This window comes from Saccopteryx bilineata, chromosome 2 (genome assembly GCF_036850765.1).
Source record: "Saccopteryx bilineata isolate mSacBil1 chromosome 2, mSacBil1_pri_phased_curated, whole genome shotgun sequence".
Taxonomy (NCBI): Eukaryota; Metazoa; Chordata; class Mammalia; order Chiroptera; family Emballonuridae; genus Saccopteryx; species Saccopteryx bilineata.
Window position 1 is genome coordinate 315,701,001 of NC_089491.1, and position 14,369 is coordinate 315,715,369.

The 14,369-nt window shown below is 52.9% G+C and overlaps 2 protein-coding genes across 4 annotated transcripts; both read left to right on the forward strand.

Moving 5' to 3' along the window:
• Positions 1 to 3,063: 3,063 nt before the first annotated feature.
• On the forward strand, positions 3,064 to 5,115 carry S100A14 (S100 calcium binding protein A14). The gene is made up of 4 exons (XM_066262085.1): positions 3,064 to 3,109; positions 3,490 to 3,599; positions 4,032 to 4,178; positions 4,395 to 5,115. Exons 2-4 carry the CDS (start codon positions 3,570 to 3,572, stop codon positions 4,530 to 4,532), a joined length of 315 nt encoding a protein of 104 aa, XP_066118182.1. The 5' UTR covers positions 3,064 to 3,109; positions 3,490 to 3,569; the 3' UTR covers positions 4,533 to 5,115.
• Positions 5,116 to 6,302: 1,187 nt separating this feature from the next.
• Positions 6,303 to 12,043, forward strand: S100A16 (S100 calcium binding protein A16). 3 transcript variants are annotated; one of them, XM_066262088.1, is made up of 3 exons: positions 6,303 to 6,509; positions 10,865 to 11,042; positions 11,336 to 12,043. In XM_066262088.1, exons 2-3 carry the CDS (start codon positions 10,890 to 10,892, stop codon positions 11,492 to 11,494), a joined length of 312 nt encoding a protein of 103 aa, XP_066118185.1. In that variant the 5' UTR covers positions 6,303 to 6,509; positions 10,865 to 10,889; the 3' UTR covers positions 11,495 to 12,043. The 3 variants fall into 3 exon arrangements, with proteins under 3 accessions (XP_066118185.1, XP_066118184.1, XP_066118186.1); XM_066262087.1 differs by having other exon boundaries at positions 6,305 to 6,496; XM_066262089.1 differs by lacking the exon at positions 6,303 to 6,509 and adding an exon at positions 10,080 to 10,183.
• Positions 12,044 to 14,369: the final 2,326 nt, after the last annotated feature.

Consider the following 14,369-nt stretch of genomic DNA (forward strand, 5'->3'; position numbering starts at 1 on the left):
TGAACTGGCACCCTCTCTTGATGGGTGCTTGGGAACACTGAACCCTGCTTCCCTCCCCCTTGCCTCCAGAGCAGGGGTGAAACAGAAGGATGGATACAAGTTTCTGATTTGAGGAGTGTGGGCTGAGGGTGGAGGAGGTGCTTCAGGAAGCAGAACTTGAGAGCCCCATGGTGCCCCTCTTCCTGTCCTTGGCTGGAGGAGTATGTAGCTTGCACTGCTTGCCACCAGAGGGAGCAGGGGTGGGGCAGCCCAGTGGGTAACCCCTTCCAGGGGCTGCCACTGTGTCCGTTGGGACAGCTGTTAGTCCAGAGGAAGAAGTAAGTTTCCTACCTCATACTGTAAAAGGGTAGTAGATTGACAGCTTCTATTTAAGTGCCCCCAGACTGAGAGACCTTAGAGGAACCCCCTGACTAGGACTCCCAAGGGCCACTTTTCTGAGATACCTGTATTCTAGAGGGACTCCCATGCTGGGGGCTCTTCCACAGTGAGAGATCCTAGGACGGATCCCCAGACTGAGACTCCTCAGAGAGACCCCAGGCTGAGGCACTTTTGGAGAACCCCTCAGATTGAGAGGCTTTCAGAGGGTCCACATGATAGATCAGCCCCCATCCCCAGGGCAGTGCAAATCCGTGGGAGGAGGAGGGACTGGCTTGCTTGAAGGCCTAGCCCGGGAACTTTGAACCAGCCCAGGCCTTCTTTTTACAACGATGCTGATAATAGACAGTCGAGTTGGGAGATAAACCATTTGGAGGAGCTGTGGTGCCTCTCCAATCCACATACAAAGAAATACTACCTTGTACCTACAGAGCAGGGGTCGGGAACCTATGGCTCCCGAACCAGATGTGGCTCTTTTGATGACTGCATCTGGCTTGCAGACAAATCTTTAATAAAAAAAAATAATAACGTTAAAAATATAAAACATTTTCATGTATTACAATCCATTCATTTCCTACCGCTCATGTTTATGGTTGTGGGTGGCTGGAGCCAATCACAGCTGTCCTCCGGGACAACAGCAAATTTTTACTGGATAATGCATAATGTACACGGGTCGTTGTATGGCTCTCACGGAATTACATTTTAAAATATGTGGCGTTCATGACTCTCAGCCAAAAAGGTTCCCGACCCCTGCTATAGAGGCAATGACATGAGTCAGTCGCTTTTTCCAAGACCCCTGACTAGCCTATATAAACCCTGCTCCATCCCTCCCTCTGGGTCCACACAGCTTAGTCTGCCTCAGCCAGTTTGTACCTAGGCGCTTTAAATAAATTTTCCTTTTGGAACATAACTAGCCTTGTGTTTTCCATTTGGCTCTCCCCAGTGCCCACCCATAGACTTGGGAAGGGGCTTAGCCTGTCAGCTATCTCATACCGGATAAGGCAGTAGTCTGGGGGAGTTCGCTCCAGGTCAGACACAGTGGGGGGGGGGCGTTATTCCCACTTGCCGGTTGCCAAGGGAGACTTGATAATAGTCTCTTTCCCCTCCGCAGTGGGCTGGTCACCCAGTATCAACCTTTCACACAGATTGGGACCCCTCAGAGGAACTCTCAGGAGACACTGTTGGAGGGGCCTCATTGAGAGACACTGATGCCTCTCATTGAGGTCACAAGTTCAGGGGAGCCCTAGAAGGGGTTTTAGAGGGGCATTGGGAATGGTCACCTAAAAATAAACATTTATTTGAGGTCCAAAAGAATAACCAGTCTGGAAGCACTGATTTAGGCAGAAACCTAGTAGTGTTCTGATTGAAGGTGAGTCAAGGGGTATTTATGAGAAAAGGAAGGGAAATAATTACAGGTGGAGAGAATGAAGGAATTTTAATGGTGTTAATAAACTAAGGAAGGAATTTCTATAGGTGCAGATAAGCTAATAGAGTGATGCTAATTCTAAGGAATGTCTTCAATTTTCAGTCTGCTTTCTTGTTATCTTTGCAAACAGTTGGGGATACAATGCTGTTAGGCCCAGTCCAAAGGTTCATTTGCTCAGTTTTAACATTCCAAATGTTTGAAGAGTCAGATCAACAAGGCAGTTCCTCTGGGATGACACCTGGGACTCCATTTTAAAGTGGCTCCATTTATATTATTTTTTACAGAAAGTATGCTCTGATCTCAGAGTTTAGGAAAGGAGCCCAGAAGCTTTGCCTCTGGGTCCCACCCCGTCCTTGCCCTGACCTCCTTCCCCTTCCTCCTTCCCATCAAGTCTGAGGAGAGCCTCCGTAGTTGGGTTGGGTCCCTGGATCTGCTCCCTGGGATTTCACCCTTGTTACTGGATTGTGTGTGTTTGTGTGTGTGGTTGCTGCGGAGTGGCTGGGTTAGGGAAGGCATGGGGCTCTGAGGGAGGGAGGAGCAGGCAGCCCAACCAGTTTGGAGAGGTCAGTAGCTGCCAGATAACTCATTTGGGCCTTGCACATGTGCACGCTGGTTGAGGGGAGTGGAAGGGAAGTCAGGACAGCACCCATTCTGGCCCTTCAACCAGGCTGCTCCTCCCTGGTTCCTTCTTCCTGATCTAGTCTTCATTCATCACTCTGCCATCAGGACTGAAGAAGTCTGGGGTCTGGGACCTGGACAGGCTTGAGTGTCACTATCCAAATTGGCCCTGGTGGGCGGTGTGTGTGTGTGTGTGACATCAAAGTAGAGAGATCCTTGAAGACCTGCCTCAACCCACATGTTCCTCATTCCCTCTGTGCCACAAACCCTGCTTTGATCAGCCTCTGCTTCTCCTGGTTATTAACTCAGGGCTTCTCCACTTCCCTGCCCTACAATTCCTCCAGGCCTTTCCATCCAAGCTCAAACCTATAGTGTTTCCAAGCCCTCCTGCTCTCCCTTCCCTACCTCTTCTATCTTTTCCCTGGACTCTGCCTCGTGGTCTGGGGCCAGGGGCCTCTCAGACCCAGCACTCCATGGCTCCCTCCTCATGGCAGGGATGGGGGCAGGCTCTGGAGTTCTGGCCAGTGGAGGGTGGGGCCCACACAGCTGGCTCACAGCCCAGGCAACTGCAATAGCAGGGGTGGCTTAGGGATGAGGCCCAGCCCCCTGCCTCCCCTCCCTTCCCCCAGGTATAAGAGCTGAGCTCAGGTGAGCTGGCTCATCCAGTCCTGTCTCAGCAGCTGTCAGCAGGTAAGGAGATTCAGGACTTTTCACCCAAAATGGGCTGCCCCCTCTCCAGGGGGCATACTTAGCGTTTCCTACTGTGGTCTACCAGGGAAAGGACTGGGGGGCCAGGCCCTGGAGGTTGGTGTGTGTGCATGAAATAGGAGTGGGTGGTTGGAGGAGGAAGAAGGAGTGAAGCTAAGGTGAGGCCCAAGGGATTCTCTCTAAATGGGCTGGCCTGGGGGCTGTACCTTAGACCCTAGAGTCTGGGTGGGGATAGAGCCTTGTGTGGAGTTGACCCTGACTCCCTAGATGAGGCCAGAATATCTGAAGAGTCAAAGGGGGTGGGGGTAGTTGAAAAAGAAATGCTGGGATCTCTTCTCACCTCAGCCTCCTCACTCCTCTAGGCAGATCATGAACCACTGGCTCCTCCAGGGCAGGCTGTAGGGCAACAACTCTCACCAAAGAACCAAGCACATCAGGCACCATGGGACAGTGTCGGTCAGCCAATGCCGAGGTGGGCCCATTCATTCCTGGCCTGTCTTTCTGTTCCTCTACCCTGAGGGTCTGTGTTCCCCTGCTGACTTCTACCCCCTCACATTGGCCTTGGCTTACCCTCCAGACCCTGCCTATGAGCCTTGAACCCCCATTTTGGTGCCCACACAGGGTGATGAAGATGGAGCCCTCCCAGGAAGAGGATGCCTGGGCCACTTGCTGAGACCTGCCCTGCCTGGGGATTGGCGGGGGGTGCTGGCTTGTCCAACCTGTGGCTCAGGGCAGAGGCCAGTGGGGGCAAGGAGGGCTGGATGCTGGGCCCTGGAGTGGGCGGGTGCTTGTGTGCCTTCCAGCTGTCTTCTGCCCTGCTGGCCTGGCCAGATTCCTGGGGGAAGCAGGGTGTTGTAGGGTGGGGCGGGGCCTCCCTGATCTGAGTGATGTCCCTTTCCCTCAGGATGCCCAGGAATTCAGTGATGTGGAGAGGGCCATTGAGATCCTAATCAAGAACTTCCACCAGTACTCGGTGGAGGGTGGGAAGGAGACACTTACTCCCTCTGAACTACAGGACCTGGTGACCCAGCAACTGCCCCACCTCATGCCGGTACTGAGGGAGTGACCCTACACCAGGCAGAACACCGACTTCCCAAGCAAACGCTCCAAGGCCTCCCCCCTCCAGCCACTGGCACTAGCAACCCCTAGCCCTTCCTGCTTGCCAGTGCCAGGAGGACTCGGGTCCTGCTTCCCACCCCTGGGCAGGGCCGGGTGGGAAGTTGGAAGGTGCTGCCTTGCTGAGCTGTGCTGTCTTTACTCCCCTCAGAGCAACTGCGGGCTGGAGGAGAGAATCGCCAACCTGGGCAGCTGTAATGATTCTAAACTGGAGTTTGGGAGTTTCTGGGAGCTGATTGGAGAAGCAGCCAAGAGCGTGAAACTGGAGAGCCCTGTCCGGGGGAGCTGAGAACCTTCCCCTGGGACTCTTGGGGGGATGTTGGGGAAAGGGGACCTTAGAGACTGTGGGCCTGGAAATAAAACTTCTCCCTTTACCATCACCACACTGTTTCCCTGTTGCACCTGTCTCACCTCTGCAAGGTCCAGGTTCACAATGGCCCTTCCCCGGAGTCTCTGCACATCACCCCTGGGAGCTCCGTGGAGCTAATGGGTCCAGGAATCCCCACGAGGGGGAGGCTCAGGGGGTGGGTTGGGGCAGGGAGGGATGTGGAGGGGTAAGGCTGTTGGTGTAAGGGCCAGGCCACTTGGTAGTGGGTGCAGGGCAGAGAGGAGCTGGGCTACAGGAAATGATTTGAAAGGGCTGATAATAGGGCTGGATACTTGGTATTAAAAGTCTTGAAGAACCTCCTCCTCCTAATGTCTTCCCCAACCCAAACTAGCTGTCTGTCCAGTGTGTATCTTCCTGCCTCCAGCTCTGCCCCAGCCTCCTTCCAGGACTGTCCATGGGCTAGGGCAGGGGAAATGAGAAAGCAGGGTGGGGGACAGACTAAGGAGAGTGTGACCTTGGGAGTGAGATGACCAGCTGGGTGCTTGGGCATTTAAAAAATGATGGTTGTTTTGTAACATTTGATTAATAAAAAATGGAAAAAGTGAAAGGATATCTTAATAAAATTTTTTTTTTAAAAAATTTATTGTGTTGATATTGTTTCAAATGAAAGATGTCTTAGCTGGACACCCTCACCCCATGTCTGGAGTTGATAGGCGAGGTGGTTGGGGTAATGAATGGTAGGGTCATCAGGTGATGTGGGACATGTGGGGCGGCCGTGGTCGTCAGTGGGAGTGAACGGGAACTTTATTCCATGGAGTTGGGTTGAGGATGGTACCAGGCTCAAAGGGTGGGAGACCTGGTCCTCTGTGAGCGACAAGCTCCTCTTTGCTAGTGGGCTGGCCCTCTGCCAGTAGAGAAAGGCAGAGTGCCCACCTGGGGTTCATATCCCCAGGCATGCTGGACTCTGGCTGATCAGCAAAGAAAATGTGAGGCTGATGGCCTGCACAGGAATCTTTGGAAACGTGGCCACGCTCTCAGTACTCTTCAGTATCAGTTTCCTCATCTGCAAAATAGGAATATTAATAGTACTTCCCTCACAGGTATTGTTAGGATAATTGAGGCATCATGTAAAGTACTTAGCAGAGAGCCTGACACAGTGAGTGCCTGGTGAGCTTAAATCACAACTGTCAGAGTTGGTGAATAGGTCCCCTCTGGTTTCAGCTACTGCCTCCACAGAGGGATGTGGAACTGGCCAGTTTCCTTGCGTATTGTGGGGAAGGGCTAGAGTGTGTTTCCAGAGGGATCCTCTGCTGCATATGCGTGGCCCCAGGGGTGGGGGTCAGGAGAGCTCCTGGTGGGCTGACCTGGCGATGGAAGCCCAGGGGGCCAGGGTCTGACCCCTGATATCTGCCTTCTGGCTTGAACACACAAAAATCAAGCATTGCTTCTGAAATCCCAAGGGCAAGGAAGTTTCTGTGGCTAGCCGAGCTGGCCTGGAATGCTAATTGAACTTGTCTGTCTGGGGTCCCTGAAACTGAGTTCCCAGTGACCCAGGTGAGAAGGGCAGGTGACAGTACTTCCTTTCCTTTCTCCACCTGGTAGGTTCCGTCAGTCCCTGCAGGGCTAGGAGGGTGGGGTTGGGGGAGTGCCAGCTTCCACCACTCCTTTTGGGGTGGTGCGGAGGGGTGTTAAAAAAGGTGTGTATCCCTTTAACGAGGGCCCAACCCCAGGGCCAAGTCAAGAGGGAGCTCAGTCACTACCTCCCCACCGTGCCAGCTCAGCCAAGCGGGGAAGGAGGGAGTGGGACACATTCTGGGAGTGCGGCGGGGAGGAGTCCTGGCGGGGCTGAGCGAGGGTTGCTGCTTGGCCGTGTCAGAGCCCAGGCCCCAGAGCCTTGTTAGAGAAGAGGTGGACGGAGGAGGCAGGTGAGCACCCCAGGTCCGTCCTGGGAGGTCTGGGGCTGCTGTCTTGGGTGGTCTGGGGCTTCTCCGGAAGCCCCACAGGCTTGGGAGGCCAGGAGAAGGGGCAGGGAAGGAGGTCTGGGGAGGGGGCCTGCCTGAGACAGGGCAGGGAGGTTTTGTTAATTGTTAACTTTCCCAAAAGGCTGATTTGTGAATGGAGAATCCTGGTGGCATTGGGGCCTCGAGAGGCCTTCAGAGGAGTGGGTGGGGTGGTGAGACCCCCTCCCCAAAGCAGCATCTGCCTGGGCTCCTCTCCAGGGGCTGGGCCATTGCTCGCAGCTGCTCTGATCTTCCCCTGACAGAAAAGGGCACATGTGTGCTGGCGGGGGTTAGGGGCGGTCAGACCCTGGACACAGGCCTCACTGGCCTCCGGGAGCTGTGTGCTGGGAGAGGTAGTAGGGCCCAGGGAGGCCCCAGCGAGCCTGAAAGCCTGAGGAGAGAAGAAGGGTGCTGAAGTGGCTTCTTTCCACCTCAGGACTCAGGAAAGTCCCGGCCGCAGCCCCATCGTGCACTGAACACTGTTCCTTGGGAGGGCAGATGGGACCTGGAAGAATCTCGGTGATATCCTGGGGGAATCTGGGAGTCCTGGGAGAGGGGCCAGGAGTCTGGGCAGCTTCTCTTCCACCTCAGGACCCAGGCAGGTTCTGGCTTGCCTGGCTTTGTTTGGCAGAGCCACCTGCATGCACTATGGGAACGTTCCCCTGCCCAGCCCTGTTGGGTTGGGGGTGAGGCAGGGGTGCTGGGGAAGGGAGTGCTGGAGGTGCTGACGAGTGGGGCTCAGCCTGTCCCCACGCACAAGCAAAGAGCACTCTGGGTGTTGGTGAGGCCAGGGGCAGCAGTGTGTGTGTGCGTGTGTATCCATAGTACTCTCCACTTCACTTGCCTTGAAGAAATTTCAGAGGATCAGGCTTCTCTTCCAGTTACAGCCTCCAAAAACACAAGCGGGTGGAAGGTAGATGGGTTATCCAAGCCGAGAGGCATCAGGATCGGGGACTCCTCACTCTGTGTATATGTATGTGTGAACTAGAGCAAGTGAGTCCTGAGAGGGTGCAGAGGGTAAGGCCGGAGCAGTTGTGTCAGACAGAGTCTCTGGAACTGGGAAAAGGCCATGAGAAGATGAGCAGAGAAGGGTGTGATTGAGGCTGGAGAGATTAGTTTGAAACAGACTTGCAAATTAAGTAAAGCATTACCAGCCCAATTCAGATTGCACTGTCCTGTATATTGAAGTGAAGGAAATGCATGAGGAAATGAGTAAAATGAATGAATAAGCAAATGTATGGTGAATAAATGAGTGAACAAATTCAAGGTATTTGGAAGGGACACAGCATGCCAAATTTAGGCTTGAGAATGGGCTAGGCTCTAGAGAGGATGATGACTAGGAGGAAGAGGAGTCCAGGGAAATATCCCAACACCTGAAAACAATTTTAGGCTCAAGAAGTACATGTGGAGGTGGGAGGAGAAGGTGAATTTTGGATAGTATGGTGGATATTCAGAGCTCCAGATTGAAGGGGACTAGAGCGTTGAAGAGATGGGGATGATTAGGAGGCACTTGGAGGAGTGGGGCCCAGAATCTGGAGGTCGGAGGGGGCCGGAGTGACTGAGACCCAGGGGCACGCTGTCAGGGAAATTTGGGCTTTTGGAGAAGTCATTAAGCTGGGCTGAAGTGAGTGAGGTAGGGATGGGGGCCTCTTGGTTGCTCAATATGAATCAGCCAAGGAAAAGACAATGAGAACATTGCGGGAGGGTTGAGGGCTCCAGGTGAAGGGGCCTAAGACAGAGATGTCTTAGCCTGACCTATTTCCACTTTTTGGGAAGGCTCCAATGTAAATGCCTATCTTCCCCCTCCCCCTGCCGCCCCAACTCTCAGGCCAGGCAAAGTCAATACAGGATCTACCTTATGAGGGGACAATACACGGCCTACAGCCCACCCCACCCCAATCCTGTGCCTGTGACCATCCAGTCTGGTGGGAGGGTGGGGCAGGCAGGAGGAGCAAGTGGCTGTGATATGGGGTGTAGTGGCAGAGCCTGGCTCCTGGCCCCCAGGGAAGGGAGGAAGGGCGGAAGAGGATAGACACACCTGACTATCTCACTCTGACATTCTTCCTTCAGGAAGGCGCTTATGCAGATGTATCTACAGTGGTGTCCATTTGACTAGAAGTTGTGTGTGTGTGTGTGTGTGTGTGTGTGTGTGTGTGTGTGTTGTGGGGGGGGGGCAGTGTTCGGCAGATTATTGGGAGGCCTGGGAACTGAAATCCAGAGCTGCTGAAACCACCTCTCTGGTCAGCATACCTGACAGCAGGTGGCTGATTGTCACCTAGGTGCTCATCTGGGTCCTGCCTACTTGGCTGCCAGAGCCCTAGTAGCGACTGGGGCAAGGAAGGGCAGGAGGTTCCTCTGGGCAGAGAAATAAGACTCCAAGAAGGCAGGTGGTAAGAAGGGTGGATAGGCTTTGGGGAAAGGGGGAGACACCACCACCCCCAACAAATTTTTTTCTCTTTCCTCTTCCTATTTCTCACAAAATTCCTCACTCAGGGAACAAGGTCTGGGATAGTTAAGGATGGGGACATTCTCTGAACTCTCTTGCCATTCATAAAGCTTGGTTGGGAGTAGACTTGGCACAATCCTTGCTGAAGTGGGTACAGCTTTTAGAGTCCTGCAATGCTGGTTCCATACTTCATCCTTCTGGCCACAGACCAGGGGAGAGAAGGGCAGGATTTCTGATCAGAGATGTCTTAGCCTGACCCCTCTCCCTCTCTACTCTCCTTCCTTTCTGCTTCCTGGCATAGTCTCATTCTTCCTTCTGAAAAAGCTTTGCCAAAAAAACAACAACAAAACAACAACTTATAAGGATGGTCAGGGGCTTTGCACATCTCGTATCACTCCTGGAAGGCAGTGGGACATTTATAGAACAACTTCCTGAGCAAAGCACTGGGCTGAGCAATACTGGCTAGGCAAGATGCAGAGATCAAAAAGCAAGGAGTTTGTCTATCCAGGATTTAAAAAAATGGTCCCAAAGCCTCGTCCTTCTGTTTGGTTCAGAAAATATAATGGCTTTGTGTCAGAAACACTCTCCTTGCTTCCAGGAATTCCTGGTGTCTAGGGAGACAAGATCCAGGAAAAGGCTACAACAGTTAGTGGGAACCAGCCAGTGCTGACTGAAAGTCTATGGGAGACAGAGGAGGAGGGCCGGATGGCAGGGGTCAGAACAGGCTTCCTGGGGGAGGTAAGATTCCAGCAGGTCCAGCTAGAAGAGGGCAGAGCAGTGGGCATGGAGAAGGATGGCCCCAAGGGGATTAGGAAGCAGGTGGCAGGGGCAGGGACTCGGATTGTGGATGCCCAAGCCCTTATAGTGGCTCTATTTACCTTCCCTGGCTGGGACTGGATGGGCAGGCCGGCAGCAGCTCATTCCTGGGCTAGGGGGCGTGAAGGGAGGCTCATTTGCCCGGGTTCAGTTGGGGGGGCACTGGGCATGGGTGGCGACTCACAGAATAGATCCGCCTGTTCCCTTCATATCCTGTTATTCAGAAGTCTGTATCCGCTGCAAATGTGAGTGTCTTTTGTCCTGGGGTGAGGGGGTGACCGACTGTGTGGCTTCTGGCTGCCTGTGGCTCTGTCTCCAGCTGGGGCAGACCCAGCCTGGCTCCTCCTTAGGTAATGGGGTCGAGGGTCCTTGGTCCTGCTGTATATTTTGGGGTGGATATGAGGGAAGCTAGGCTAGCGGGGTATGGGTGGGAGTCTGCAGAATATCTGGCTCAATGAATTAGGACATTGTCCTTTCCCAGGAACGGCCATGGCTGAGACTCTGGACTCACTGTCCTGGCGCCTGGCTGAAAGAATTGGAGCGGGTTTATGTCCCTGTCTCCTAATTTGTGGCCTGGGACGGGGTCTCAGCCAATCTTGTGTCTTGGTGGGGCACCATGGCTCCTGCCCTGTACATCCCCAGTGCTCTTGGCTCATCCTAACAGTTTCTAGCTGTGTTTGCCTTCAGGGCAGGGGACTTGGGTGGGCCAGGTGTGCAGAGGACAAAGGATGGGCACTTAAATCTCTTCCCATGGGAGCCTCCTGCTTTCACTGGTACTCTGACAAGCCTGGTGCCCAGGGCTGGGGAAGGGCCTGAAGAACCTGTTAAGGCAGTTGAGCTGGGGAACACCTGGATTAGAAGAGCCACATAGTTCTCATTCCAGGCCTACCCCCGCCTACCCTGTGCCCCTCTTTCCCTGCCCCCTCCTTCGAAAGACCTGCCAGCCTGGAGGGCCCAGGGCCAGGGTGGGTGTGTGGGCAGAGGCTTGGCCTGTGGGGTCTTTTCTCATCTGCATGTCTCATGGTGCTCAGGCCCCTTGAGGAGTGAGGCAGTGAGATGGCAGACTCCTACACAGAGCTGGAGAAGGCGGTTGTGGTTCTGGTGGAAACCTTCTACAAATACGTGTCTAAGCACAGCCTGGTCAAGAACAAGATCAGCAAGAGTAGCTTCCGAAAGATGCTCCAGAAAGAGCTCAACCACATGCTGACGGTAAGGCCCCACCCAAGGGCCTTGTCTCTCCCTGGCCCCTGAAGCCCTGTCCTCTCAGGGTCCTTCCCCTCTGCAGACTCTGTTCTTTCAGTTACCCCCAAACCAGAGTCTTGACCCCGCCCAGACCTCTGCTCTCTGGGCATCCCCAGGCCTGAGCCAGTGAGGGCTCTGTTCCTGTTTGCCAAGGGCAGCAGCTGTCCAGCCGGATCCTGGGTCTCTGCCTAGGGTCCTTCCTGTCTGAGGACTCTGTGGGATTGCCACTCTCAGTGTTGCTAACTCCGGTTCCTCCCCAGGACACGGGGAACCGAAAGGCTGCTGACAAGCTCATCCAGAACCTGGACGCCAACCATGATGGACGCATCAGCTTTGATGAGTACTGGACCTTGATAGGAGGCATCACCAGCCCCATCGCCAACCTCATCCGCGAGCAGGAGCAACAGAGCAGCAGCTAAAGGACCCCCGCTCTCCCTCATGGCACTGCCCTGATGCTCGGCCCCTTATGTTCTTTCCAACCTCCTGCCTACCCAGGCCCTGTCCTCACCTCTCCCTCCAGACCTTCTCTTGACCCTTGCTGAACAGGGGGAGGGTGTGATGTCAGAGCTTCTTTGTGAGCATCTCAGTCTGGGGATGCCTTCCTCAGGGTCTGTCACTGGAGCCAGCGGGCCTTGGGGCCTGGGCCCTGTGTGAGATCTCAGTGCTGTTTGGGGACCCCAAGAGTTTCCTCAGTCCATCTACCCTTCGAACATCTGATGTTCCTGCCTGACTCTGGGTTTCTCCTGACCTGTGGGGGTCAGCTTGCTGCTCCAGGTCTTCCTGCTCCTGGCATCAGCAGCAGAGGCCTCTCCTCTTCCCCTCAGCCCGTCTACTGGGAGAAGACTTTCAGGAACTGCCCTTCAGCTGCCTCTGGGACTGGGAAGAGATAAGCAAGGTTGAGCCCCCTCCCTCCCGTTCAGGCCCTGAAGCATGGCAATAAAGGCTGGATTTGAAGTTTGTACCCCTCACTCGGTTCCCTTGTGATGCTCATTAAAAAGCTTTCCACACCTTGGAACCCCCTCAAGCTTAGTGGTCTTTGCCCTGTGGGCAGCCCTGGGCCAGCAGCTCCTTCCCTGCAGCTCCATGAAAGGCCAAAAGCCACAAGCCACCATCTGGCGCCTTCCTAACTCAGACTCCAGACTCATCATACTCACTTTCTAGCCACACAGTATGTCCCATGTAGTCCTTACTGCAGTTCCATGAGAGAGGAGCCATGACCCTCAGTCGTGAGTCATGAGTTGCACTGAGGCCCTGAATGTTCAATATACAGAGAACTTGGTGGGATGGCCCTGGCCAGGTAGCTCAGCTGGTTAGACTGTCCTCCCGATATGCCAAAGTTGCAGGTTTTTATTTTATTTTTTAACAGAGAGAGAGAGAGAGAGTCAGAGAGAGGGATAGATAGGAACAGACAGATAGGAATGGAGAGAGATAAGAAGCATCAATAATCAGGTTTTTGTTGCAACACCTTAGTTGTTCATTGATTGCTTTCTCATATGTGCCTTGACCGCGGGCCTTCAGCAGACCAAGTAACCCCTTGTTCGAGCCAGCGACCTTGGGTCCAAGCTGGTGAGCTTTGCTCAAACCAGATGAGCTCGTGCTCAAGCTGGCGACCTCGGGGTCTCGAACCTGGGTCCTCCTCATCCTAGTCTGATGCTTTATTCACTGCGCCACCTCCTGGTCAGGCCAAAATTGCAGTTTTAATCTCTGGTCAGGGCACATATGGGAATACACAAATAAGTGGAACAACAAATCATGTTTCTCTCTTTCTCTCTCTTAAAAAATAAAAAGGTGATGGGATGGCAAAGTAGGGGTGCAAGGAGAGTAGGGTATGGGAGGCCAGGGTTGGATCTGGCAAGGGGAAAGAAAATCACAGTTTGTAGCTGTTGGAGGGGACAATGCCAGCCTCTCTGTTTCTCCCCTGCCCTTGCACTGATGAAGCCTCTGCCCATGGTTTTCAACCTGGGGCAGTGTCCAAGGTTTTAAGATTTTCTAAGGATGCATAGGCACAGGCAGTTTTACTGGAATCCATATGCAGGTCTTCAACCTTCTAAAATCAACCTGCCTCAGAACATGCCTGCAGGCAGGTAGCGGGCCGGTTGTGTCTCCCACCTCGGTCACAGCGTCCTTTCCCCTGGTAAAAATGGAAGGAGTTACTTACTATGTTGCCTTGACTACATGGTGAGGAAAAACTCATTCATATTTTTTTAAGGATATGTATATACACAATATATATCTAATTGTGTAAAAAACCACATATATACAAATTTACCTTTACCACATTTTAAGTGTATATTACAGTATTGTTAACTGTATGCACAATGTTGTAGAGCCAATCTCTAGAACTTTTTCATCTTGCATGACTGAAATGCTTTAAACATCTCATTTTCCCCTCCCCCTAAACCCTGGTAACCATCATTCTGCTTTCTGCTTCTGTGATTTTGATTACTTTAGATACTTCATGTAAGTGGAATCATGCAGTTTTTGTCCTGTGACAGTGCAATCTCAAGTTTCGTCCATGTCACATATGACAGAATTTGCTTTTTTTTTTTAAAGGCTGAATAATATTTCATTGTATGTATATACCACATTTTCTTTATTCATCTGTCCATGGATATTTTGGTTGCTACTGTGAATAATGCTGCCACAAACATGGGAGTGTTAATTTCTCTTTGAGATCCTGCTTTCAGTTGTTTTGTGTATATACCCAGAAGCAGAATTGCCGGGTCATAGGGTAAAGAAACTTCCATACCATTTTCCATAGTGGCCGCATCATTTTACATTGCTACCATTAGTGAACAAGGGTTCCAATTTCTCCACATTCTTGCCAACACTTACTTTCTGTTTATTTATTTATTTTTGTATTTTTTCTGAAGTTGGAAACAGAGAGACAGTCAGACAGACTCCTGCATGCGCCCAACCGGGATCCACCCGGCATGCCCACCAGGGGGTGATGCTCTGCCCATCTGGGGCGTTGCTCTGTTGCAACCAGAGCCATTCTAGCACCTGAGGCAGAGGACATTGAGCCATCCTCAGCGCCCGGGGCCAACTTTTGCTCCAATGGAGCCTTGGCTGCGGGAGGAGAAGAGAGAGACAGAGACGAAGGGGAGGGGGAGGGGTGGAGAAGCAGATGGACGCCTCTCCTGTGTGCCCTGGCCAGGAATCGAACCCGGGACTTCTGCACGCCAGGCCGACGCTCTACCACTGAGCCAAACGGCCAGGGCCTACTTTCTGTTTTTTTGATGGTGGCTATCCTAATGTGTGTGAGATGATATCTTGTGGTCTTTTGATTAGCAT